This window comes from Pleurodeles waltl, chromosome 7, assembly GCF_031143425.1.
Source record: "Pleurodeles waltl isolate 20211129_DDA chromosome 7, aPleWal1.hap1.20221129, whole genome shotgun sequence".
NCBI classification, from domain to species: domain Eukaryota; kingdom Metazoa; phylum Chordata; class Amphibia; order Caudata; family Salamandridae; genus Pleurodeles; species Pleurodeles waltl.
In genome coordinates, this window is record NC_090446.1 from 1,119,880,541 (window position 1) to 1,119,906,235 (window position 25,695).

The following is a 25,695-nucleotide window of genomic DNA, read 5'->3' on the forward strand; positions in this document are numbered from 1 at the left end:
CCAAGCAAGGACCCTCACTCTATTCAGGGTAAGTCACACACAATCCAAATTATTCTGTGCCCACCGTCTGGTAGCTTGGCACTGAGCAGTCAGGCTTAACTTAGAAGGCTATGTGTAAAGTATTTGTGCAATAAACCATGCAATAACACAGTAGAACACCACACAGTGTTTAGACAAAATATACAGTATTTATCTGATAAGATGCAGGTAAAAACGATTAAGATGCAATAAGTATATGTTGAAATATCACTGTAAAAATGATATCAAGGCCCTCATTTCGACCTCAGCGGTCTTTTTTAAAGACAGCCAAGGTACTGCCGTGCTGAAGACCGCCAGTGCAGGTGGTTTTCCACACAGCGTATTATGACTGCTGGCAGCCCTCCATCCTTTTTCGGATGGAGAGCCGCCAGCAGCCATACTGGCGGTCGGCGGGGAAGTGGAGGCTGCTCCACCTCCACCGCCCCGTCATCAGAACACCGAATCACATCCCATGATTCGGTGTGGCGGTGTTCTGATAACGGGGAGCTGGCGGCAGAGCAGCCCCCATGGATCCCGTCCCCTCCCAGAGGATCAACGGACAAGGTAAGTTGATCGTCCGTTAGGGGAAGGGGGTGGGGTGGTGTTGTGTGTTGTGTGCGTGCATCGGGGTGTGCGTGTGAGTATGTAGAGGAGGTGTGTGAGTGCGTGTATGCATGCAGGGGGTGTGTTGTGTGTATGGGACATGTGTGCGGGTCGGTCTGTGTGCATGTCTGTTTGTATGTGTGCGGGTATGTGTTGTAGTGTATGTGTGCGTTTAGGGGTGTGTGTATGTGTATGTTGGGGGAGGGGGTGAGGACGGGTTGTGTGTATGTGCATGTTGGGGGTGGGGCTGGGAGGGGGGTCCTGCCACCTTTGGGGGGTGGCAGGAGTGTGGGGGTGTGGGGGGAGGACTTCGGGTGGGGGAGGGGGGTGGGGGAGACCCCTATCAGTGCCAGGGAAGGAATTCCCTGGCACTGATAGTGCCTACTGCCATGGATTTCGTGGCAGTTCCAAACCACCCGAAATCCATGGCGGTATGCAGGGTCCTGATACCGCCGGCGGTCAGGTGACGGCCGCCGGGCTGGAGACCGAAGTCTCCAGCCCGGCGGTCATCACCGCCCTGGCGGTCGGAGTGGAGAAGTGGTGGATAATTCCATTTTTTTTTCCGCCAGCCTGTTGGGGGTTTTACCGCCACTTCTCCCCCATCCACCAGGGTCGTAATGAGGGCCAAAGTGTATTTAGTCCTTTAAAAGCAACAAATGTCTCTTGCAAGCACAAGGTACCTGTTTTGTGTTCAAATTCTCTGCAAGGGACCGCAGAGGAGGAGATACATGGTAAACGGGGAGGTGTGCGTCAATTTTTCCGGTGCATGCAGGCGATGCGTTGTCGAGTTTTCATGCAGGGCATGCTTTGCGTTGATTTCCGGCATGTAGACTGGGATCCTCTTCGGGTTTTTAGATGCCCTGGGGATGATGCGTTGATACCTGGCACTGACAGGACGAAGTCACAGGGGCTGCATCGATCCGGTGGGCGTTGCGTGGAAATTTCTACTGCACAGCAGCCACTGCGTCGATTCCTCTCAGGAAGTCAGACTGCTTCATTCTGGCACGGCTGTGCGTCGATCCAGTGGGCCGTGCTTCGAATTTCTAGTCGCTACACTGGAGCTGCATCAATCTTCTCCTTGTGAAGTCAGGCTGCATTGTTCCGGTTCTGTGTTCAGTGATTTTCTCACCACAATGCAGGCTGTGCATCGTTTCTGGCAGGCTGTGCGTGGATTTTCACCGCACAGAGAGTTCTTCATGCAGGAATGAAGTCTTTTTGGACCTGAGACTTCAGGGAACAGAAGGCAAGCTCTATCCAAGCCCTTCTCAGCACAGCCAGAGAGCAGCAAGGCAGCAGGGCAACAGCAAGGCAGCAGTCCTTCGCGGTAAAGCAGTCAGGTGAGTCCTTTGGGCAGCCAGGCAGTTCTTCTTGGCAGGTTGCAGGTTCTGGTTCTGGTTTTCTTCTCCAGGAAGTGTCTGAATTGGTAGGGTCAGAGACCCTGCTTGAATACCCAAATGTGCATTTGACGTGGGGGAGACTACAAAGAGTGGCTTAGAAGTTCCCCTTTCAGTTACATCCTGTCTGCCAAGGTCCCTGTAGATGGTGTGGCAGTCCTTTGTGTGAGGGCAGGCTACTGTCCTTTGACAAGTAAGTGTCAGGCCCTCCACCCTCCCAGCCCAGGAAGACCCACTCAATATGCAGCTGCACAAGGGAGCTGTCAATTAAATTTAGTCAGACGTGGATTGGAAGGCACAGAAGAATTCAAGTGTAGAGAAATGCTCAACTTCTAAAAGTAGCATTTCTAAAATAGTAATATAAAATCCAACTTCACCATTAAGCAGGATTTTGTATCACCATTCTGCCATACTAGATATGACCTGGTTACCCCTTTCAGATCAGGATCTACTACTCAAACAGTATATGAGGGTAGCCCTAATGCTATCCTATGGAAGGAGCAGGCCTCACAGCAGTGTAAAACAAATTTAGGAGTTTTACACTACCAGGACATATAGAATACACATGTTCATGTCCTGCCTTTTAGTTACACAGCACCCTGCCCTATGGGCTACCTAGGGCCTACCTTAGGGGTGATGTATAGGTAGAAAAAGGGGAGTTTAAGGCTTGGTAAGTACTTTTAAATGCCAAGTGGAAGTGGCAGTGAAACTGCACACACAGGCAGTGCAGAAGCAGTCTTGAGACATGGTTAGCGGGCTACTTATGTGGGTGGCACAACCAATGCTGCAGCCCACTAGCAGCATTTAATTTACAGGCCCTGGGCACATGTAGTGCACTTGATTAGGGACGTATACGTAAATTAAATAAGCCAATTGGGTATGAGCCAATGTCACCATGTTTTAAGGAGAGAGCATATGTACCTTAGCACTGATTAGCAGTGGTAAATTGCGCAGAGTCCTAAAGCCAGCAAAGATGAGGTCAGAAAAAGAGAAGGAGGACGGCAAAAAGTTTGGGGGTGACCATGCAGAAAGGCCATTTCCAACACCCATTATCTGTCTTGAGAAGAGACATACTTAACTCACAGCTTGCTGAGCCAAACTGAGGATAGGTATATTGACTGTGATATTGTTTGCTATGTCTATTTGCTTTTTATTTTGATAGAGCCATAGATAGATGTTTTCCAAATTGGTGTGGCTAAATTGTTTTGTATGAAGCCCAACATGCTAATTCTAATCTGATGTTAGTTAGGGAGCTCACTGATGAAGTTCACTATGAAGTAACAGCTGATGTCTTTTCTTTGCTGAAACTAAATGTATGTAGTATCGTTTGCACAGTTGTTCTTGTTCTTAATTTGCACTGTAACTTTACAATGTATATGTAGCTCAAGCTTTGACTAGATTGTGGTTCTTTTGCCACTTCGGACAGCCAGTGTTGTTTCTGTATGTTTATCGATTGATTTTGAGACTAACCTACATGACATTAGCTTTGTTAGTATAGGGAAATAAATATTCTAACTTTTAGCTAAAGGTGTGGTTATTCATGACTGCAAGGTCATGGTGTGTGACAAATACTGACTCTTATTGGTTACTAATGTTGTTGATTGTTATTGATTATTGATTTGCACGTATGGGATACATGGTGGGAAAACCTCGAGGTGAGTCAAAAGGTTCATCTACCTATTTGTGTCTTCTTTGTAAGTTTACTTATTAAGGTCTGATGGGCTAGCAGAGATGGTAGCACAAATTGATGGTTAGTCTCCTTAAGAGCTCATCATAGATGCCCAGTACATGGTTTGTTTCCTTAAGTGCCCATCGTAGAGGCCTGGTAAAAGTTTGTCTTCGTAAAAGCACATCATACAGTCCAGAAAGAGAGGTAGCAGAGTATTTGGGCGCAGAGATTTTAAGCACGAGATGACGAGATGTCCTCAGAGATGATAGTAGGGTTAGGGTTAGTACCTTATAGAGAGAGCAAAGTATTTAATGGATTTGGAGAAATTGGTGAAACTTTAGATTTTTCTACATTCAATTATACAAATTAGAGAGAAAATGTGCCCCTAAGTACCTAAGATGACTTTCCTAGAATCCTGGGACTTGCCAATGATCGTTTGAGGATGTTCTCAGTGTTCTAGTGACAGTGTGAATGAAGTAGGTTTTGCGCTTCCACAGCTTATGCAAATCACAGGTGAATTGTGATGCTTATGGGGTTTAGGGAGTTTGCGTACTCCAAATGAAGTGGTAGAAGGAGTGTGCGTACTCCAAAGTGTGAGAGTAGGGAAGTCGTCGAACTTCACATGAGTGTGTCGCTTTGTGCTAAAATATTGTCCACGTGGTTGTTAATGTATGGACCCTGCATAGTCAAAGACTCCGGAGTATATTGAAAAGTGTATGAGACACTTGGGCCCATATTTATACTTTTTTAGCGCCGCATTTGCGTATTTTTTTTATGTAAAATCAGCACAAACTTACAAAATACAGTTGTGTTTTGTAAGTTTGCACTGCTTTTGCGTCAAAAAGAGGCGCAAATGAAGCGCTAAAAAAGTATAAATATGGCCCTTGGTTTTTGTTGTAATTGTCTGGTTTAATAGGTCGCTCAGGCATAGTCGACAAATCAGAGTACGAGTCAAAGTGAGTGAAAGAAAAGTTTGACTGAGATCTGGCTAGTCCTACGTGCACCAGGACAGACCCACTGATCAGTTGAGAGTGAAATTTGCGGGTCGAATTTTGCTTGCGAATCAGGGACACTGAGAAAGAAGGAGTAGCTACTACAGCGAAACACCGTCAGTGAAAAATTCGGAAAGTTTATCAAGCAACTGTGTTACCTTACCTGCGGTAAGCTGACAAATTGGTTTTGATTTTGTTTAGTGCTCACAATAATTTTGCATTAGTTTCTTGTAAATGTGAGTTATGGAGGACAAGCCGCAAAACGTTGTCAGCTGCAGTACGTGTGAGTGTGGTGTCATTGGAGCCGTGCGGGGATAGGTTGCTTAGTGAGAAGGGTGGCACACGGATTGGCAGCAGTCCGTGGAGCGCAATTGGTTTAGAAGGTGGATGAAGAGAATTCTGGGATTAAAATTAACTTCCTGATTTGATTTTGAATAACATAAAAGTCTAAAAAATGAAAATTTTCAAAGCTTTAAAGAGTGCTTTAAGGGGAGATACGTTCATTAGAACGAGTATAGGGGATATTGCACTACCAGAAAGTACACCAGCTTACAATCTAATCAAATAAAAGGGTGTTGCGCCATGTCTTTGGCTGAAGCAATGGTGCAAAGTGACAGAGAAAGATGGGAGTTTAGCGTTTCCTGCAAACAGAACATTTTATTTGAGGATCTTAGAGAATCTGAGAAGGGTGCTGTATGACCTGAAACCCCCTCCGAGTCCAGCACAGTTTAATGCATTAGAGATCTGGCCGTTAGTAGCCAGACAGCAACAGCAACAGAAATTTGAGCGGAGAATGAGAAAGGCAGAAAAGTCACTAGCAGAGGCTAGATGGGATCATGACCAGACGTTTTGGGGAACCAAGACCTTACAGGGGATTAAGTTGTTTCCTGTGATTACACAGGACAGCGAGAGAGAAGGAAGGAAAGCTACCAGAAAAACTAATAGAAGTCCTTCCGAGAGTAGGGAGGGGAGACCAAAGGAGGCTAGGATCTTTGACATATGAGGAAGAGTCAGATGATGATGAGTTTATTTTACAGTTATTGAGAAATTGTCCACCACCATATGCCGCACATGAGAGTGGTCTGAGCACAAGTGCAGATCCTTCGGCTCCGACTCAGGATAACGCAACAATGAATCCAGTGCAGGTTAATCCTAGCCCGACACAGAGCCTGATGCAGAGCAGTCTTAATGCACCTGCTACTCCAGTAGTACAAACTCAGGTGCCACATCCAAATGTCCAGAGAATTTAACCTGATGTGCCCATTGCGGAAACTGCCACAAACCTAATAGTGCCAGTGGGACAGGCTTTCCCGTAACAGATGTTGGTTCAGACAGAGGCAACTCCACTTTTACTGCCTTAAGTGCAGCCACAGGTAATGCCAAAGTACACTCCAGTAACAGGAACCCAGACAGTTATGTCTGTACTGATGAACCAGAATGCAGGAGTTACTCTCCCACAGAACCTGAATGTTAGCCCAAGGCCAGATGCTGTATCTCTATCTGTTACCATAGGTCTGTTTGTGACTTTGTTTGCACAAGAGAAACCCAGTGCAGATGGACATGGAGTCCTGAGTCAGAGTTCAATGAGGGGAGGACTTAATGAGAATATCTGAGTAATCTCTCCTGAGGGACAGACCTTTGACGGGTCAAGATCATTGCTAGAACTTAGTCCATTCGGAGTTCCTCCGGATACTGTCACAGGATCGAATGTTCGTCAGAGCCTGAAATTATTGACACCACAGTCCGGCTCAGGAAGCAAAAGAGTCAATGCATGCATATTATTATGAGAGATTGCTGCAGGCATTCAAGCATTACAGTGGTACAGAAAAAATTGAGCCGAAATACATGATTCATTTTGTGTTCAGATTTGTGGGAGAATTGAGATCTCAAATTAGCCAGTTGATTAAGAGTCATTTGATTTGCTGGCAAGCAAAGCCGATTGATGAAGTGTTGCAGTATGTAAAGTACTGTAGTGATGAGATTGAATTGAAGAAGAGAAGGCTGAAAGAGAAGGCAATGGTGGTGCAGATTAAAGCTGCACAAACGGAAATGCAGAGAAATTTCCACAACAGCTACCGCCACAACAGCAGGGACATATGGTGTTTCTAAATCAGATAAGAGGTAGAGGTCCCGGAGGTAATGGAAACCGAAGTCCAGTCTTGGGTACTGTAGTGATTCAAAATGATGTGCAGGGAATGAAGAGAGTGTTGCCTTGTCACGCTTGCGGAGAGGTCGGACATTGGAAACAGGAGTGTCCAATGATGGTGCAGGAAGGTGTCGTTCAGCGAACCAATGACATCAACACGTTCCAAAACATGAAAGGACCAAGAATAAGGGGTCATAATCCGAATTTTCTAAATAATGTGAATCAAATGCAGAATTTTCAACCCATGCAACAGGTGCAAATGCCACTTGTACAAATGACACAGTTGCAGCCAATGCAACAGCAGGTTCCCATGGTACCTAGACAGCAAATCCAAATACCTCAAGCCCCAATGGAACAGTAGCAGCTGATGCTCCCTCAACAGGTCACAGGTCAGAGGTCCAACCAAAGTAATAACAGTTCACAAATTCCTGTTACACAGTGAGATTGGAATAAACGATGATTGTGTGAGCGAGATTTCAGATGAAGAGGGATGTGTGCTTGCAGCTTCTTTGAAAGTATAGCAGAAAGGCCTCTATGTGAAGGGAAAAGTCATGGGTCACAGTGTTTCATTCTTGATTGACTCAGGAGCTACACGCTCTACAGAGCGTACTGCAAAAGTTCTGAATTTGCTCCTTTCAGGAAAGACAGTCCAGATTGTGGGAGTAGCAAATTAGTACTTGACCAATCCCATTACGGAACCAGTTCAGGTTAAAATTGGCAACTTTAAAGGATTGCACAAATTCATAGTCTGTGACTCAAATCCAGAATCCCTACTGGGAAGAGACTTGCTGTGTAAAAACAGGTTTTCAATTACTTGTTCAAATGACAGAATCGAGTACAGGCAAATAGTGATGATGAAGATGACCCAGCTCTAGAGACAGAGTGTGAGACAATAAATGAGGAATACCATGATGAATTTCTTTCCATTGAAGGACCTTCCTCCTGACTTACACGGAACGGTTAAAGAGAAAGTGTGGGATTTGACAGGGAAAGAGATAGGTCTGATAAAGAGAGTTGAGCCAGTTAAAGTTTCTGTAAAACCGAACTCAATTGTTTTTCAGATTCCTCAGTACCACATGCTATAGGATGTTCTTATAAAGGTTTCCCAAATAATTGCAGAATTTGTGAAGCACGGGGTTTTGAAAGAAGTGTTGAGCAGCCCATATAATTCACTGATAATGGGATTGAAAAAGCCCTGTGGGAAAGTTCGAATTGTCCAGGATTTGAGAAAAATAAATTACAGTGTGATCAAATGGTGTCCTGTGGTGCCAAATCCAGGTGTGATAATGTTTCAGATTCCATGTGATGCTGAATGGTTCACCGTCATTGACTTGTTGCAAGCCTGCTTTTTTGTGCCTCTTTACGAGGACAGCCAATTTCTCTTTTGTTTAACATTTTTAGACTGAGTTTACTGTTGGTGTTGACTTCCTAAAGGGTTTTCAGAGTCACCTTCCATATTCAGGCAGATCTTGAAAAAGAATTTGGAGTCGTTGGAATTACCTTTCCAATAGACCTTGGTACAGTACATTGATGACCTACTGATTGCGTCCAAAACTAGGGACGAGTGCAAGTCTGACACGATTGCCTTACTGAACCATTTGGGAAAGAATGGCCATAAAGTGTCTCCACTTAAATTGCAGTACTGTCAGAAGGAAGTGAAATACTTGGGTCACCAGATTGAGAAGGGATCAAGGAAAATATCCAGAGAAAGGGTCATGACCATGTTGCAGATGAGTCCCCCAACCACCCAGAGAGATGTCAGGATGTTCTTAGGGATGGTAGACTACTGTCGCCAATTGATTCCCAATCTTTCAGTCATTTCCAAGCCCTTGCAAAAGCTGACCCACAAGGAGGTTACTGACCCCATAGTGTTAGACGAGGCTTGCATGAAAGCGTTTTTTGAATTGTGAGAGAGTCTGTGCAAAGCACCGGCTTTGGTATGCCTGATTAAATTAAGTCTTTCACAATGTTTTGTCATGAGCGTGATGCGTGTTCTTTGTCTGTCTTGACAGAAGTCCATGGAGGTGTAAACCACCCAGTAGCATATTTTTCAGCTACTTTGGACCCAGTCGCAGCAACTTTATCAGGCTGTTTGCGTGCAGTTGCAGCAGTTGGACAGAGCCTCACACAGTGTGAAAACATTGTGATGAGACACCCCTTAAAAATAATGGTCCCTCAATCAGTTGAAGTTCTAATTACCCGCACCAAAACACAATACCTGACAGGTGCAAGATTGACTAGACATGAGACGAGTATTCTAGGGTCATCAACTGTGTCATTGAAAAGATGTACAGCGCTTAACCCAGCAACCTTGCATCCAAATGAGAATGTTGAAATTGAAAAGTTGGAAGACATTGAGCATGATTGTCTCGAAGTAACTGATTTGTGCACAAAAATGACCAAATTATCTTTGTCGATGTTTCTTGTCTAGGAGACCATACAGGAACACTGAGAGCAGGATATGATGTATGCACAATTACTAGTATCCTGGAAGGATCTTGGCTTCGAGGAGTATATTCTGCACAGATAGCGGAACTTGTAGCCCTTGCTAGAGCAAACCATGTTTCTGCTCAGCTAAAAGTTACCATCTATATGGATAGCCAGTATGGATTTGGAATAGTCCATGATTTTGGCCAGTGGTGGTCACAGAGAGGTTTAATGACCTCTTCTGGTTCACCAGTGAGAAATGGTGAGAGAATTAAAGAACTGTTGCAAGCTATCCAAATACCTGAAAAGATTGCCGTGGTGAAATGCAGTGCACATCTGAAATTGCAAGATTTTGTGTCAATGGGAAATGGATATGCGGATCAAGTCACAAGGTTTTGCGCATTGAACTATATATCGCTCAAGCATAAGTGGGAATTGTTACCTGAAGAAGAAGAAACATGTCCAATTTTGCATTGCATGTGGTGGATACATTGGAAGAATTGAAAACATTGCAGAATAATGTTGTCAGTGAGGAAAAACGATCATGGAGCAAAATGAAATGTGTACAGAGACAGGATGAATTGTGGGTTTCAGAAGAGGGTCAATTAGTTTTGCTCAACAGTCTGTTGTCACAAATGGCCAGATATTATCATGGTCAAGCACATTGTAAGGATCACACTTCCACGCCTTCTTTTGGTATCCAATTTTATTGAAAGTGAGTAGTATCATGACATCTTCAGCACAGCTCCACCATTCAGCCTTCTCTCCTTCAAGTCTTCTCCAGAGTCTCCCTATTCCATCTCCCTCACTGTTCCATCTGACCTCACTGCTTACATCGTCACATTCCACCCTTCATGGGACACATCTTTACAGGAGATTATCTCCACACATCTCCCCCTTACAATACATAAATAACTGAACAAGCATAATAACATTTTTCCTAGATCCTAAAAGAAATATATACATCAGCAGTAACTAACAATAAATCCTAAATGTCTTACAAGAAAAAAATTAAACATAATTCATTAATTTAACGATTAATTTTACACACACTACCCATACGCCATGACAAACCATTTTCCAAGACTACTACATTTCGTTATCCTTCCTTCACTAACTGAGGAGCAGAATATTTGCTATCCCCTTTGAAGACAATTTCACCTTTCCTTGTCACCACCCAATCACCTCTTTGTATGTAACTACGCTTCACACCCATTCTTATGTTATAATGTTGAATGTTTTTCCTTTGCATTTTTTCAACTTTTCCTTTTATCAACTCTCTATCTACTATCACTGTTCCTTTTGTTTTTAACCACATAGGACACTCTTTCACACCAGGCTCTCTCCCTTTTAAAGATACAAATGGTGATACTCCTGTTACAGAATGGGGAGTTTTACGGTATGTCCACATCATTTTGTTTAACTCCCTTCTCCAAGGAAGATGATTGGCCAACGATAACTGAATATTCTCCATCACTATACAATTTACCCTTTCCACCAAACCATTGGCCTGTGGATGGTACAAAGCAACTCTTTCATGAACGATTCCCATCTTCCGCAAATAATCAGTCATCTCCAATGACACAAATTGTACGCCATTATCTGATACAATTGTTTTGGGAAGCCCTTCCTCCATGAAAGTCTCTTCAAAGAATTCTATAACTTTTGAGGTATTTACCTGATCAACCATTTTGACAACAAACCATTTAGTGTGATAATCCACCAACAGCATTATATACCTACTTCTCGTGCCCAGCCTGGAAATCGGACCAATAAAATCTACCGTCAGCTTCTCCCAAGGTCTGCCCGGAAACTTCATAGGTGCTAATGGAGTTTGCCTCATTACTTTAGTTTTATCGCTATTAGCACATGCAACACAATTCTTCACTGGTTCCTCCACTTGCTGCTCCATCCCTAGCCACCAAAATGACTGTCTTAATTTTCTATTCATCATTCCGCGACCTAAATGTCCTTGATGAGTAATATCAATGAAGTGTTTTCGCACACCTTCTGGAGGAACATTTTGATCTCTTTTCCACAACCTTACATTCTGTATGCTTAACTGATCTCTAACTTTGAAATAACCAGCCACATCACTACTCTGTTCATCATCAGTCCTCCAGCCATTGACCACCTTATCCTCCACTTTCCTCATAACTGAATCATTCACTTTTGCACTCTCCCACTCTTGTACACTTACAGCCAACTCTCCCAAAACTGTTCCCATGATACTTTCAATTCGTTCTTACACAACCTCATCCACTTTTCTTTGCATTCTTGGAAGATAATCTGCCACCACATTTCTGTTTACTTTGACAAACTCTACATCAAAGTTGTAATCCATCACAGACAACAACCACCTTGAAACATGTGGTGTAACGTTACCTTCCAACCCACGTCCACCTTCAAAAACATATGTTAACGGCTTATGGTCTGTCCTTATTCTGAAGGGTAATCCCCACAAGTGAATTCTAAAATGATTGATTCCCCAGCAACAAGCTAAAGCCTCCCTTTCTATCATGGAGTATGAGACCTCCGTACCCTGTAACCTTCTCGAAGCAAATCCAACTACATATTCTTCTCCTTCTTTAACTTGCGTCAATATTGCTCCAGTGCCCATATTACTGGCATCAGTGGTTATGTAAGTTTTTGCAGTCACATCAAACACTCCTAAAGTAGGAGCTTTCAAGATACACCTCTTTATTTCTTCAAAAGAATGCTTACATTCCTCATTCCAATCATACTCTACACTCTTCTTCATAAGTTTCCTCAAAGGTTCAAGTATTTCCGTAAAGTTCTTTATCAACTTTGCACAGTATTCTGCAAGTCCTAAAAATGACCTTAACTCATCCTTGCAACCAGGTTCAGGTGCCTGTTCATTCGCAGCCACTATACTTTTCTTGGGTCTAATACCACAGCTACTTATAGTGTGGCCTAAGTATGTCACTTCCGGTTTTCGAATCTAACATTTTTCCTCCTTAATAGTCAAACCTCTTTTTTTTAATCTACACATTACCTCTTCAAACAAAAGATCATGTTCAGATTCACTGCTCCATACATTTAATATATCATCTTGGAAGCACAATACTTTGGCCATATCCCCAAAGATATCTCCCATTATCCTCTGGAACACAGCTGAAGCAGAGGCCAGACCAAAAGGCATCCTCTAAAGCCCCCAAAGGTGTTACAAAGGATGTCAGATGTCTAGAATCCTCGTGCAGATTTACTTGATGATAGGCAGATGACATGTCCAGAACACTAAATACACTCCCTTTTCCTTCTACAGATAACTTTCTGAAATGCTCGGTAAAGGTTGCCTGTCAACCCATATATTTCTGTTTAGATCTCTAAGATCAATACACAGACAAATCTTTCCACCATCCTTCGGCGCCACTACAATTGGAGCAAGCCATTCAGAAGATTCAATAGGTTCAATAATGTAATCTCGTAATAATCTATCCAGCTCCTGTTTCAGAGGTTCTCTTATCAAATTCAGAACATTCCTTATTTTATGAACCACAGGTTTTGCATTTTTCATTAGCACAATTTTGTGAGAAAAACCCTTTCAAGAGACCCAATTTTGACGAAAAGACTTCTGGATGCTTTGCAATTAAATAATGCTGGAGCTTTACGGTCACTTCCTCAATTTATTTTTCCTCTGTAAGCAACACCGGCTCTTTGGCATTAGGATCCAGAAATATGCCCAAGTTTCTTTGATGGCACCAACCCAATATACCTTTCCTTTAACAACTCTAACTTTAAAGAAGATCGTCATCCATCGCATTCCAATCATCTCGGTCCTCTTTCCAGCATACCCTACAGCCTTTATATCTGGTTCCATCAAGTATTTGTTTCTTGAATCTGCCCATTCAGCTTCATACACTTTCTTTGAAATGGGTGTGAACAAACTTCCAGAATCCACCAACAATTTGATTGGTACATTGTTCAATAATACATGAGCATGTAGTTTCTCCAACAAATCAGTGCTCTCCATTTTGACTTGTTCAATTGACAGTTCCAAATGTGAATTTCCACTTCCAACATTGCAGTCACCAAGACCTTCATCCACAGTCAAAATTATTTCTTCAACACTTTCGCACACATCTTGAATATCCTGAATTGTCCTGCCACGACCGTTAGACTTGAATTTACAAACTTTGGCAAAATGTCCTCTTTTGCCACAGTTGCGACAAATCGCATTTCTGGCTGCACATGTTTTGCTGGACGCGATGTGTCCTGGAGCATCACACTGATAACATTTTATCTCTCTCCACCCAAATTTCTACTGCTTTGCTCCATGTTCTCCTTTTATTCCTGCACAATTTTACGTAGTTTTGTTCCTTTCTGTGTTAATTTGTAAGTAATTTTTATTCCTAATTTCACCAACAATGCTTTGTTTTGCTTCTTTATTAGGTTCATCCATTTCTTGCAACAAGATAGCTGTGTGTTCCATTCTCTTAGCTATCTGTATTGCTTCCTCCAAATTGGGATCCTTCATTAATAATTTCTCTCTTATGTATTTGTCATACGTGCATCTTACAATCTGATCCCTTATCAAACAATCAGACAATTGTTCAAAACGGCAAGACCTCTTAGGGTTGCTATAAAGGATACAAAGTCTTCATCTACTCTTTGCACTCTTGAAAACAATTTATGCCGTCCTAGAACAAGATTAGTTTTAGACATAAACTGTATGTCTAGCATTTGCATAGACATATCATATACATTTGTAGGCTGCCACTCTCCCATTCCTAAAGAGACTTCAGGTAGATCCTCATGTATTCTTCTTCCCTCAATAACAAGATGGTGTAGAAGAATTGCTTGCCTCCTAAGTGGGCCATTACGATCACCCCCAATCGCCAACATTTCAGTGACAAATATTTTATTCCATTGTTTCCAGGGAATGGGTGGTTCACCAGGTGTTGCTAGGAAAGGTGGTGGTGCAGACATACTTTGGTCTCCCATTATGTTTGTCGTACAGTAGAATTATGTCTTCCTATTCTTTTTATTTATCTTATATTTATCACTGTATTCTTTTTGTTAAGCTCTAAATTATGTTCCTATTTGCCGCTATTTGTCATCACACACATCATAAGTTATCAGCTAATCCATATTACACTGAAAGTCCTTCTTTTGTGTTTCAGATATTATGTTATTATAGTTCTAGTCCTTCCTTTATTTCTTTGCAGGAAATGAAATCAGATACCTCCAACCAGAAAGGTTAGGCACCTCTTCAAATATCTACATTCTTTTTCTTTATTCTCTAAGTGAAAGTCGAGCTGCCGGGCGCAATTAGTAGTACAGTGCGCTAATTAGTGATTACATGTGTCGTAGACCGTCAAAATGCTGCTGCTCACTGATTAATTGCTGGTGCTGCTGCCGTGAGCGATAGTGTTGCTATGTGTATATTTTAATTTGAAGTAAGCTGTGCGCTAAGTAATTAGTTATACATTGTGCTCATTTCATTCCATTTCATTTCATTGTACCGTCGAGCACTGGCAAGAATGCAAAGCACATAGTCACTCACGTTTAGTTTTTATAAAGTTGTGCAGCCGAGCGCATGTAATAGAACTATGGGCTCGGTTATGTTCTCAAAGTGCGCGTTAAAGGAAAAGGTCGGACAACTCAACAAAGTGCCTCCACCAGGCTCGAGCGTGAACACCGTGAGCTAGAGCGTGGATTCTTTAAAGATTCCTTTTAAAGTGCACGCAGTAGGGTTGAGGTTGAAGTTCAAGGTCTATAAAATAATTTCCATATGATTTAACAAAAACAAAAAAAAAAAATAGTTCTCTTATGGTTTTCTTCAATATAAATATGTTACCTTGATGTTTGTTTCACAAGTCAAAGAAATGAATTAATAAAGTTCGTAAAGGGCTGTTGGCTTATTCCAGGAGTAAAGATGTCCCTTTGAAATCCGTCTCCTGCACGGAGGTCCCTTTTCGCCAATGTAAGGATCACACTTTCACGCCTTCTTTTGGTATCCAATTTTATTGAGAGTGAGTAGTATCATGACATCTTCAGCACAGCTCCACTATTCAGCCTTCTCTCCTTCACGTCTTCTCCAGAGTCTCCCTGTTCCATCTCACTTACTGTTCCATCTGACCTCACTGCTTACATCGTCACATTCCACCCTTCACTAGACACATCTTTACAGGAGATAATCTCCACACACATGTTGGGAGTGATGCCTCGATTTGTTTGTTCAAGCATAATTGTTTCAATCCAAAGTTTAGACAAGTTGCTGAAGCAGTTTGCATCGTTGAGTCATTTGCCAGCAAATGAACGCAGGGAAAGGGACAGTGGTTAACTTGAGCCACATTGGAAGAGCAGGAGGTCCATTCAGCAGAATGCAAATTGATTTTATTGAGTTTCCTGTGTGTGGAGGTTTGAGATATGTGTTGGTGATTGTCTGCATCTCTAGTTACTGGATTGAAGAGTACTCTACACGAAGACATGACAGCCTCACAGTAGCGAAACTGCTGCTTAGGGAACTGATAACATGTTTTGGGTTTCCTGTCTCTTTAGAATCAGATAGGGGAAGTCATTTCAACAATGAAGTAATTAAATTACTGTGTGCAGCGTTGAACATTGTGCAGAAGTTGCATTGTAGTTACCGCCCTGAAGCATCAGGACTTGTGGAACAGATGAATGATACTTTGAAATCAAGAGTGGCAAAGATGTGTGCAGCCACGAATCTAAAATGGCCTGACGCACTACTGTTAGTTCTGATGACAATGAGAAACACACTCAACAGGAAGACATGATTGTCGCTGCACGAAATCCTCATGGGCTGAGCAATGAGTTTGCCAGGGGTGCCTGCGAATGTGTTTCTAAAAATTACAGATGATATGGTGTTGGACTACTGCAAAGGTCCGGATCATGTGGTTCACGCTTCCTCGCAGCAGGTGGAAGCCACCACACTGCCACTGATCTATGACCCAGGACACAGCCTGAGAGCCGGTAACTGGATTGCGGTCCAGAAACACGTGCCGAAAACGTGTTTGGAGCCTCGCAGGAAAGGTCCGTTCCAAGTAGTTCTGGTTACTACCACAGCTGTGAAGTGCGCAGGAGCTCCGAACTGGATCCACACCAGCCACACTGTGGCAAAACAGTGCTGATTGGAGAGGCCCCCTAACTTTTTGCCCCGATTTTTCACCTTTTGCTGGTGTTTTCCTGACTCTGATGGTGGCCTGGGTACTGCTAACCAGTCCCTGGGCCTGTGCTCCGTATAAAATTTGTATGCAAATTAGGCTAGTTATTATTGGCTAAGTCAACAACCTACCTATAAGTCCCCAGTATATGGTAGGGCATGTAGGTTTAGGGACTCCAGCATAGATGGTGCACCCATAGGTACACTGCTGAGGTGCCCAGTGACATTTTAAAGGCAGGCCTGCTGTGCTGGCTGCTTTTAAATTAAAGTTATATGCAAATTCGACTTTGGAATTAAAAGTAGTTCCAAAGTCTTAAACTACCTTATGTTTACATATACGTCACCCCTAAGAAGTGCACTTATAGTTTTATAAGCCTTGGTGAGGTAAAACAGCCAAATTTGTTTTTTCCTCATTGTAGTGAATGGCCTCCATAGACTCGAATGGGGAGACTTTATTTTAATCTATAAAATCCCCTTAAGTGACAGATACCACAAGTTTGGTATCAAATTATTTGTTATAATAAATCCCACAACGTACAATTGTTGGATTTAATATAACTTGTTCAGGTAAAGAGTTTTAAACTTTACCTGAAAAGTTGCCAACTTCAGCCCTGCAGTGTTTTGCTGCTTTGCTCTGATTGGCCAAGCTCTAGCAGCCTGGCCAGGCCGCATTGATGAAGTGTGGTCTTCAAAGGCAGATAGGACATTTGGATCAACCCAGCACCTCCCTTACATCCTGCAAACCCAGACAATTATGTGCCCCCCTGATTAGATTAGGAGAGAGCAGGAGAAGGGTGTGTTTAAGGTTTTCAGCCACACCAGTTGGTGGGCTCAGCCACATGTAACCTCCAAAAATCATTTTCAGCCATGATGGATTTTTGAGGAATGTTGCTCCCTGGGATTGATTTTTGCCACACTTCCCATAAAGTGATCATCACAGGGGGAAAGACCCTGCACCTGACTGGAGAACCAGAACCCCCCTGTTTTTCACCCAGGAGCAAGGATAAAACTGCCAGACCTGCACCCACACTCAGATCCCTACCAGATTACAACAAGGAATAAATACAGAAGAAGTAGGACTGCCCTGCTTGACTCCTGACCTGCACCTGGACACTGCACTCCGGAGGACTGCACCAGCTGCACACTTGGGCTCCACCACAAGAGGGACTTTGCCTGGCTTCAACTGGTTCAAGGAGGGACTCCCTGTTTGCTACCGGTGAACACTTGCTAACCAGAGTCCCCTGCACCACCTATGAAGAAACTGACCAGCTGACTACTGTCCAGTAGCCAAATTGGAGTTTGCGCCAGGTGCATTCTGGGAGTTGTAGTCCGCACCATCAAGGAGCATCTCAGAGCTTCTGGAACCTTGGGGTGAGCTGAGGACCTCAAAAGAACCTTAAAGGAACATCTAGAAGAAGATTTAGAAGTTTGGAGAACTTTGGAGAACTTTTGGAAAAAAGCTCCATAAAGGGACCAACCCGCCACAACAACTCTAGCCGGCTTGCCACAACCGCGACCCACATGACTTGCAGGTTCGTCCCGGTGAAGAAAATCTCCAAAAAAGTGACTAAGTCTGAAAGTAGTAAGTTGACAGGACCTCCCAGGAAGTGTATCCGAAGAGGGCTCCAGGGATGTCGGATCAAGATTCACGTTTGTCTGTGTCGTAGGATTTTCATCTCAGAAAAATGACTAGTCCAAAGGTAAAAATCTCCACAGAGGGCTACCGCAACGCGTATCTGAGGAACAGTTTCAGGAGGTCCGATTGGACAAGCGACTTGGTCCCACTGAAGAAAATCTTCAAGAAAACAACTAAGTCTGAAGGTAAACTTTTGACCAAGGCCTCCCGTGAGCTGTAGCTGAGCAGGGCTCCATCGCGGTCGGACTCAAACTTTGACTTTGCCCCGGTCGAGGTGCGACCAGATGACCAAATTGGGGCTATTTGTTTCTAAGCGCTAAAAAGCATTATTTAAAAAAAAAATCATATCTCCAGTTCCCCTTATCCAATTTCATTCATTTTGGTGTCATTTTGAAGATAAAAAATATGATCTAATGTCTTAAATTGGTGTTGGATTTTTATTGTGTTTTGTGTTTTACTTATTTACTTTTTTGTGATTTTCAAATGCTTTACACATATGTCTTCTAAGTTAAGCCTTGTCGCTCGTTGCCAAGCTACCAAGGGTTGAGCTGGGTTTAATTTATTGAGACCTAACTGGACCTAATTGGAGGTTAGTGGCCTATTGCTATGGGTAGGTACTTACCTGCCCTTACCAATAATCCATTTTCCAACACACAAGAAGAAAGTGGCATGTCCTTTAGACGATGAAGAAGAGTTGTTGAGCGTACCAACAACTATCAGACAAGCTTCAGAGCCGGAAAGAGAAGGAAGAGGAACTGAAACCAGATTTGAGCCCATTGAGGACGGTTCAGTCACCCCTGTCAGAGACAAAGGAAAAGACCTCCAGGAGGGTAACCGTGAGACAATGTCAATTGATGCAACAGGAGAGTCTAATCAGAAGGGGACTCTCCCAGAAGTAGATGATTTTGAGAGACAAACAGTGCAGTTGCCAGAGATCGAGGGGGAAGGAGTTGGGGAGGATCAAAGCCTGTGTGGTCTGACTCCTCCTGAACCAGTTGCAGGTCCGTCAAGAGAAAACACTGCAGAGCAAGAAGAAGTTTAAAGTTCAACACTGAAAAGAAAATTGACCAAAGGTCCACTAAAAGGAGATAAGTGGCTGGAGTCACAAGCAAAGAGAACAGAAGCAGTTGTTGTGACAACAATCGAGGAAGAAATAGACATGTGAAGAAAGGAAGATTAAGTGAAGGAGAATTGAATGGAGATGGAAAGTTAAAAAGAAAGAGAATAGCAAGTCAAAGGTACGTAGGTCCTGAATGCAACTAAAAGTGAATGGTAGAAAGAAAATGTTGTCTTTTTGTTTTGATTGAGACATTCCAGGTCAATATTTTGGCACTTGAAGGAAAGTAACAAACTGAACTGTAGAGGCAAATTGAGAAAAGGTACAAAAGAAAAAGAGACTGTTCAAAGTAAATGGAAGAGACTTTGATAATGAATTTTGACAAGAGATCCTGGAAGTGAGACTTAGAGCTGTAAATAACTGCTTAAAGAAGATTTTAGTTTTTGGTTTTTGAGTTTTGCTGCATTTTTCTAAATTATCTCTGCTACTTTCTAATTCTTTACAGATCATGAGTTATATTAGTCAGGAGGGTAGGAAGAGCAGGTGCTGTGTGAGTATTGGTTTGCCAATTGTGTGTGGGATATTGTTCGTGATATTGATTGTGGGTATGACTGTTCTTGACAAAAGAGAAGCCAACCACACTTCAGCTTTAGAGACAACTACTACATTAACAGCGTTAGAGAAGTTTGGGTTAGATGAGAAGTATCTACCTGTAGATAATTCCCAAGGGGAACTTTCTTCTAATGCCTTCTATCGCTTATTGATTGAGTATGTTGAGACAATGGATGCGAAAAATTGTTTTGTGTGTATTCAGATTCCTTCATCAGTCGAAGAAGGAGTCACCTGTCATAGTTTGCTTCTTACTTATGGGATAGGTTGTAGTCTGTTACTAACAAGATTCTAAAACCTGGAGTACATTCAGAACTTTTACTCCAACTATGACGTGGTGTTTTCATTTGTCTCCATAATGAGGTACCGGAGTAGAGTAGCTAAGGATAACGACATAGTATTAGTTTTCTTTGGACCTACATGAACTTTTGACACAGCTTACGTGCACAATAATAACCTGACATGCTTGCTAACACCTTTAAAAAATACCTTTTTAGATCACACAATGACAGGAGAAAGGCATTGAAGGAGAAATGAGGAAAAAGGCATAGAGAAAATGACTTCTAGAAATGATTATGCATATAGTGCAATAAAAATACAACAGAAATTAGCTTTATATGTGCAACACATAGGGAAACTTTGTGTATATAGGCCTAAATCTCGCTCTGACACTTTATTTGTGGGAACGAGCGAATGTAGACATGTGTTTTTGTTTCAGAGTAAATGGACATTTATGTTGGATGGACATGATCCAGGGATTCCTGGGTCCTAATGCTTATTACCGTCTTCCAAAAGGATGGTATGGGACATGTTATTGGGGATAGTTTTCCCAAAGATAATTCAACTTGACGACTTAAAGAAATTACTTAAATTGACTGAGTTACATCACATTTGAGAGAAGAGAGAGTCTCCTTCTAATATAGTGGGAGATATATTTGGACCAATGATTCCTTCAGTAGGTGTTGTTCTGAATTTGATAAAGATTCAAAAGTTGTCTAATATTGTGGATAACATGCTGACAAATTTTTCAATAGCCATGATCCTGATAGATACTTAATTAGCAGCAGAAAGAGCTATGACTCTTCAGAACCGCCTTGCATTAGACATTCTTTTAGCAAAGGATGGCGGAGTTTGTAAAATGCTTAATTCAAAGTATTGCTTTTCCTTTATTCCTCATAATAGTAAAGAAATTAGAAGCTTACTTACTAATCTGACTAATGAAAGTGCTGATTTGAAAGAATTGAAGGAACCAGGTGCTTGGGAGAAAGTTGGCAAAGGATTTGCTTCAGTGGGAAATTGGCTCAGCAACTTTGGGATAGGGATATTATTGAAAATAATACAGGGGATGTTGATTATTGTGATTTGCTTAATTGGAATATAGAGAATATGCAAATTATGTAAAAGGATCAAATTAAAGAAGACAAAGAATAATCAGAAGAGGGAAGAAAATAAAAGGGAACATTTGTTTAGGGAAAATTTGAAAAGGGAATGAAAATATGAGGGGACAGAAATGACAGAATTTTGCCAGGAGCAACAATTTGAGAGTGAACATTTAATGTGATGACACATTTAGTCTTCAGAGGAGGGACTGTTAACATTGAGTTTTTAATGAAATTATTAATGATTATTCATGTATTGTGAGTGTTGAATTTTCACAGAGAATGTAATAACTTAGAAAAAATAATGCACTCATTTGAAGGTGCGACTACCTGAGTGGCCACCAATGTTCATGAAGTGTGCTTATTAATGGCATATTAATATGAAATGTTGAGCTTTTGTTTGAATAATGTAGTAATATGTCATTTTAAGGGTTATGCATTTTGTATTAGTTTTATTAATCGTAGGCTTTAACTTAGCAAGGTCTTAGCCTAGTTACCCGGCCTCATGTCAAGCTGCGTTTATGAGGCGTTTAATAAAATGTCTGCTTAAGAAATTAAATTGTGATTTTCCACTGTACTGTCCATGTGCTCATAGCTAAAAAACTTTCTCATGTGAACTGCTTGCTAGAAAATGCTGTACTAGCTAATGCAACAAAGTTTTATGTAATGTGTGGGAGACTGACTTTCTCAGGAGAATACAATGGAGACTCTGACTGAAGTATAAGCTGCAACAATATCTTTACCTGACGAGCCGAATAATGAGAACAGGACAAGAGGAGCCAATCATAGACATGTGAACCATATACTAGTAGAAGTATAGAATTAAAGTTTCAGTTTTATTGGACAAAGTGTGAACATGCAACTCTTGAACCAATTAGGATGTGGGAAGTAGTTTTAGGAAATCTAACTTAGCTAGACTACACAGAGAGAAGACAGGCCATTCCCCCCATTCTTCTTGAGAGTTTAGACCATTTTGCCCATTATCCGTCTTGCGAAGAGACGTGCATAACTCTACTGATTAAAAGACTTTGCCTTTTCTGAATTTTGATGCGGAATCCTGATGCCTTGTTGATCAGGCTGATGTCCTGAGAACAATGACTGTCACAGCTTGCTGATCCAAACTGAGGATAGGTACATTGACTATGATATTGTTTGCTATGTCTATTTGCTTTTGTTTCTAGGTACCAACCGCTATTTTGATAGAGCCATAGATAGATGTTTTCCAAATTGGTGTGGCTAAATTGTTTTGAATGAAGCCTAACATACTAATTCTAATCTGATGTTAGTTAGGGAGCTCACTGATGAAGTTTACTATATGAAATACCAGCTGATGTATTTTCTTTGCTGAAACTAAATGTATGTAATATCGTTTGCACAGTTGTTCTTGTTATTACTTTGCACTGTAACTTTAGAATGTGTAGTAGCTCAAGCTTTGATTAGATTGTGGTTCTTTCGCCACTCCAGACAGACAGTGTTGTTTCTGTATGTTTATCAATTGATTTTGAGATTATTTTACGTGACATTAGCTTTGTTAACATAGGGAAATAAATATTCAAACTTTTACATAAAGGTGTGGTTATTCACGACTGCAAGGTCATGGTGTGTAACAATTACTGACTCTTATTGGTTACTAATGTTGTTGATTGTTATTGATTATTGATCTGCATGTGCGAGATATATGGTGGGAAAACCTTGAAGCAAGTCAACCAAATTGCAGTGGTATGTTTGAATGTTTATGCAAACGAAATGTAGTTGCAAAACATTTGCAGGCTAACTCCAATTTCAAAATGGTGGTAACCCATTCGCAAGTAGGAAAGGGGTCCTCAAGTACCCGTTTCCCTTTGTGAATGTCTGTAAAAACATTTTTAAGTGGTCCCAAGGACCACTGCCTGCTCCTAAAAAATGAAAAGGAAGCTTTTCATTTTCTTTTTTAAATGCATCCCATTTTCCCTTAAAGAAAACGGGCTGTATTACAAAAAAAAGATTGCTCTATTGAAAAGCAATCACAGCCGTGGTGGTCTGTTGACCACAGCATGCCACCATCCCTGTTATTTCTGCGATTCCCAGTGGGTCACAAAGCGAGAATCTCAACTGAAACTCAATAGCTCTTCGTTCATTAGAAATTGAAATTTCCTATTTGCGATTTGCATGGAATCGCAAATAGGAACTCACAATTTCTAACATACGTATGTGTGGCTCAAAGCTTTGCAAGTGCTGCATAACCATTTGCAGCTTTACTCCACACTCCCAAACATTCTTATTATGCTAAAATGTCTTCTTAGTAAGTAAACCAGTTTTGAATCATATTGATTATGCTATGGAGAAATGCAACTAGGCTAAAATACATGAAAAGTAATTGCAACTACTGAATCCTCCTAATTGAACCTGATTAACTGTTGCACACAGCGGGTATTTACTGTGAAATTAATTATAACACTCTTTGTCTAATGCATTTACTGTAAATTTAACTATAACCATTCTTTGTCTGAACCCAACTACAACCATTCTTGGTCTAATGCATTTACTGTGAATTGAACTATAACCAATCTTTGTCTTATTCATTGAACTATGGCCATTCTTTGTCTAATGCATTTACTGTGAATTGAACTATAACCAATGTTTGTCTTATGCATTTACTGTAAATTGAACTATAACCATTCTTTGTCTAATGCATTTACTGTGAACAGACCTACAACCATTCTTTGTCTAATGCATTTACCGTGAATTGAACTATAACCAATCTTTGTCTTATGCATTTACTGTAAATTGAACTATAACCATTCTTTGTCTAATGCATTTACTGTGAATTCAACTATAACTATTCTTTGTCTAATACATTTATTGTGAATGGAAGCCTACAACTATTCCTTATCTAATGCATTTACAGTAAATTGAACTACATACATTCTTTGTCTAATGTGGCCAGATTCTTGTATCATTATATGAAAGGCATAATTTGTGATATTGTTTAGGACTGTTGCACATGATACCAGATTATTGAAGACTGACACTTCTTCCTTGTTGGACAGGTGGCCTTCTCGTCTTTGGGCTTTGCACTTTGATACTGGATGGGCTCAGAATTACAATCCAAGTAGACAACAACAACTCCAAACCTGCGTTTATGATCATCTACCCGGGGATCCAAGCTGTGTTCGTGATCGTCCAGGTGAGAGCAGTGATACAGTTCTTGTTCCTCATGCCCCACTCTAAGGGGCCACAGTAGTTCCAGGGACCACTCCTAACATTCCTGCTGAGTTTAATCTCTGGCTTTCTGCCTGCTGCATCCTCTCATGTCCCAGAGGGTAAACAGTACTGGCGTAGACTGTTGATAAATGAAGCCAAGTGTCACCCCAAAAAGATTCCATACTTAGCAATGGACACCCCTAAAATTTAGAAGAAACATCAGATGGCATACAGTCATGAGCGATTCATTATTTATGGATATTTGCAATGGACATTGTACACTCTCTAAAAGTCTCTTGCTGCTGCCAGACAAATGTTAGGCAGAAAGGGGACCGCTTAGCACCTATGCACTCAACCAGCATAAATCTGGGTGGGATGGACCCAAGATGTCACTGTTTGAAGTCAGTGGGCATACACCAATCTTTCTCTTTTCTTCTCAGTCCATTTAGAGAAGGTTCAACCAGAAGGAAGGGTAGGAGCTGTCTCCACAGTCTGTGGCAACCACTCTGAAACTCTTCCACCAAATGTATTTTATTGGAATGGACGCTTATCATAGTAAGTGATCAGACGCTGCTTTATGGTCGATGAACCTTTTGACTCGTTTAAATTATATTGATTCACTGATTGATTATTGACACATAAAATAACAACCTTAAACAATAATATTAATCACCAAAGAATCAATAAACGACGCACCATGACCCATTTGGTCATGAATAACCACACTTTTTAGTATCAATTAAAATATTTATTTCCCTATACTAACTATACTAAGGTCCCAAAGATTATTTTCATTACCAAATGGTACAAAAAAAGAAACATCACAGGCTGACGGATTTGCCTGGAGAATCTTAGTTTAAACAAAGCAAAAAGAACAATGAACTCAATAGCTAGAACACAAATCAATAACATGAATATCTGTGTAAGAGAGATAAGATACATTTGATTCAGAAACAAACAATGTCAAATCATAGGCATAGAGAAAAACACCTCACTAACCTCAAATTAGCATTACCATGTTGGGCTTCATGCAAAGGTTTCAGTAACATTAATTTAGAAAACATCTAGCTATGACACTTTAAAAAATAGCAGCAGTATTAAAACAGTAGCAGTTGGTAACTGTAAAACAAAAGACAAATCACATTACACAAAATCAACTATATTTTACCTATCCTAAGGTAAACTAAGGTAATCCGAAACAATTTCTACTTCATCAGGAGGACATCAGCATCATCATCAGAACAGGAACAGTGTAGGGGGACAGTTTAGAATTTTGGACTATAAGATTCCTAAACCATCTGAGCATTAGTTCCGTATTGAACAGACATAGCAAACTCAGAAAATATTAAAACACCAGAATGTCAGTAGACTAACTGGCAAAACATGAAATCTCAAAATGACAGATCACACTGAATCTCTGGACACCAGGAAA

General features: G+C 41.3%; 1 protein-coding gene across 1 annotated transcript in view; it reads left to right on the forward strand.

Moving 5' to 3' along the window:
* The window catches only part of LOC138247000 (proton channel OTOP2-like), a 257,239-nt gene that overhangs the window by 89,064 nt on the left and 142,480 nt on the right, over window positions 1-25,695 (forward strand). Inside the window, exon 3 of the mRNA XM_069201748.1 lies at window positions 24,110-24,246. Within this exon, the coding sequence (XP_069057849.1) occupies window positions 24,110-24,246 (137 nt within the window). The remainder of the gene's footprint in view (window positions 1-24,109; window positions 24,247-25,695) is intronic.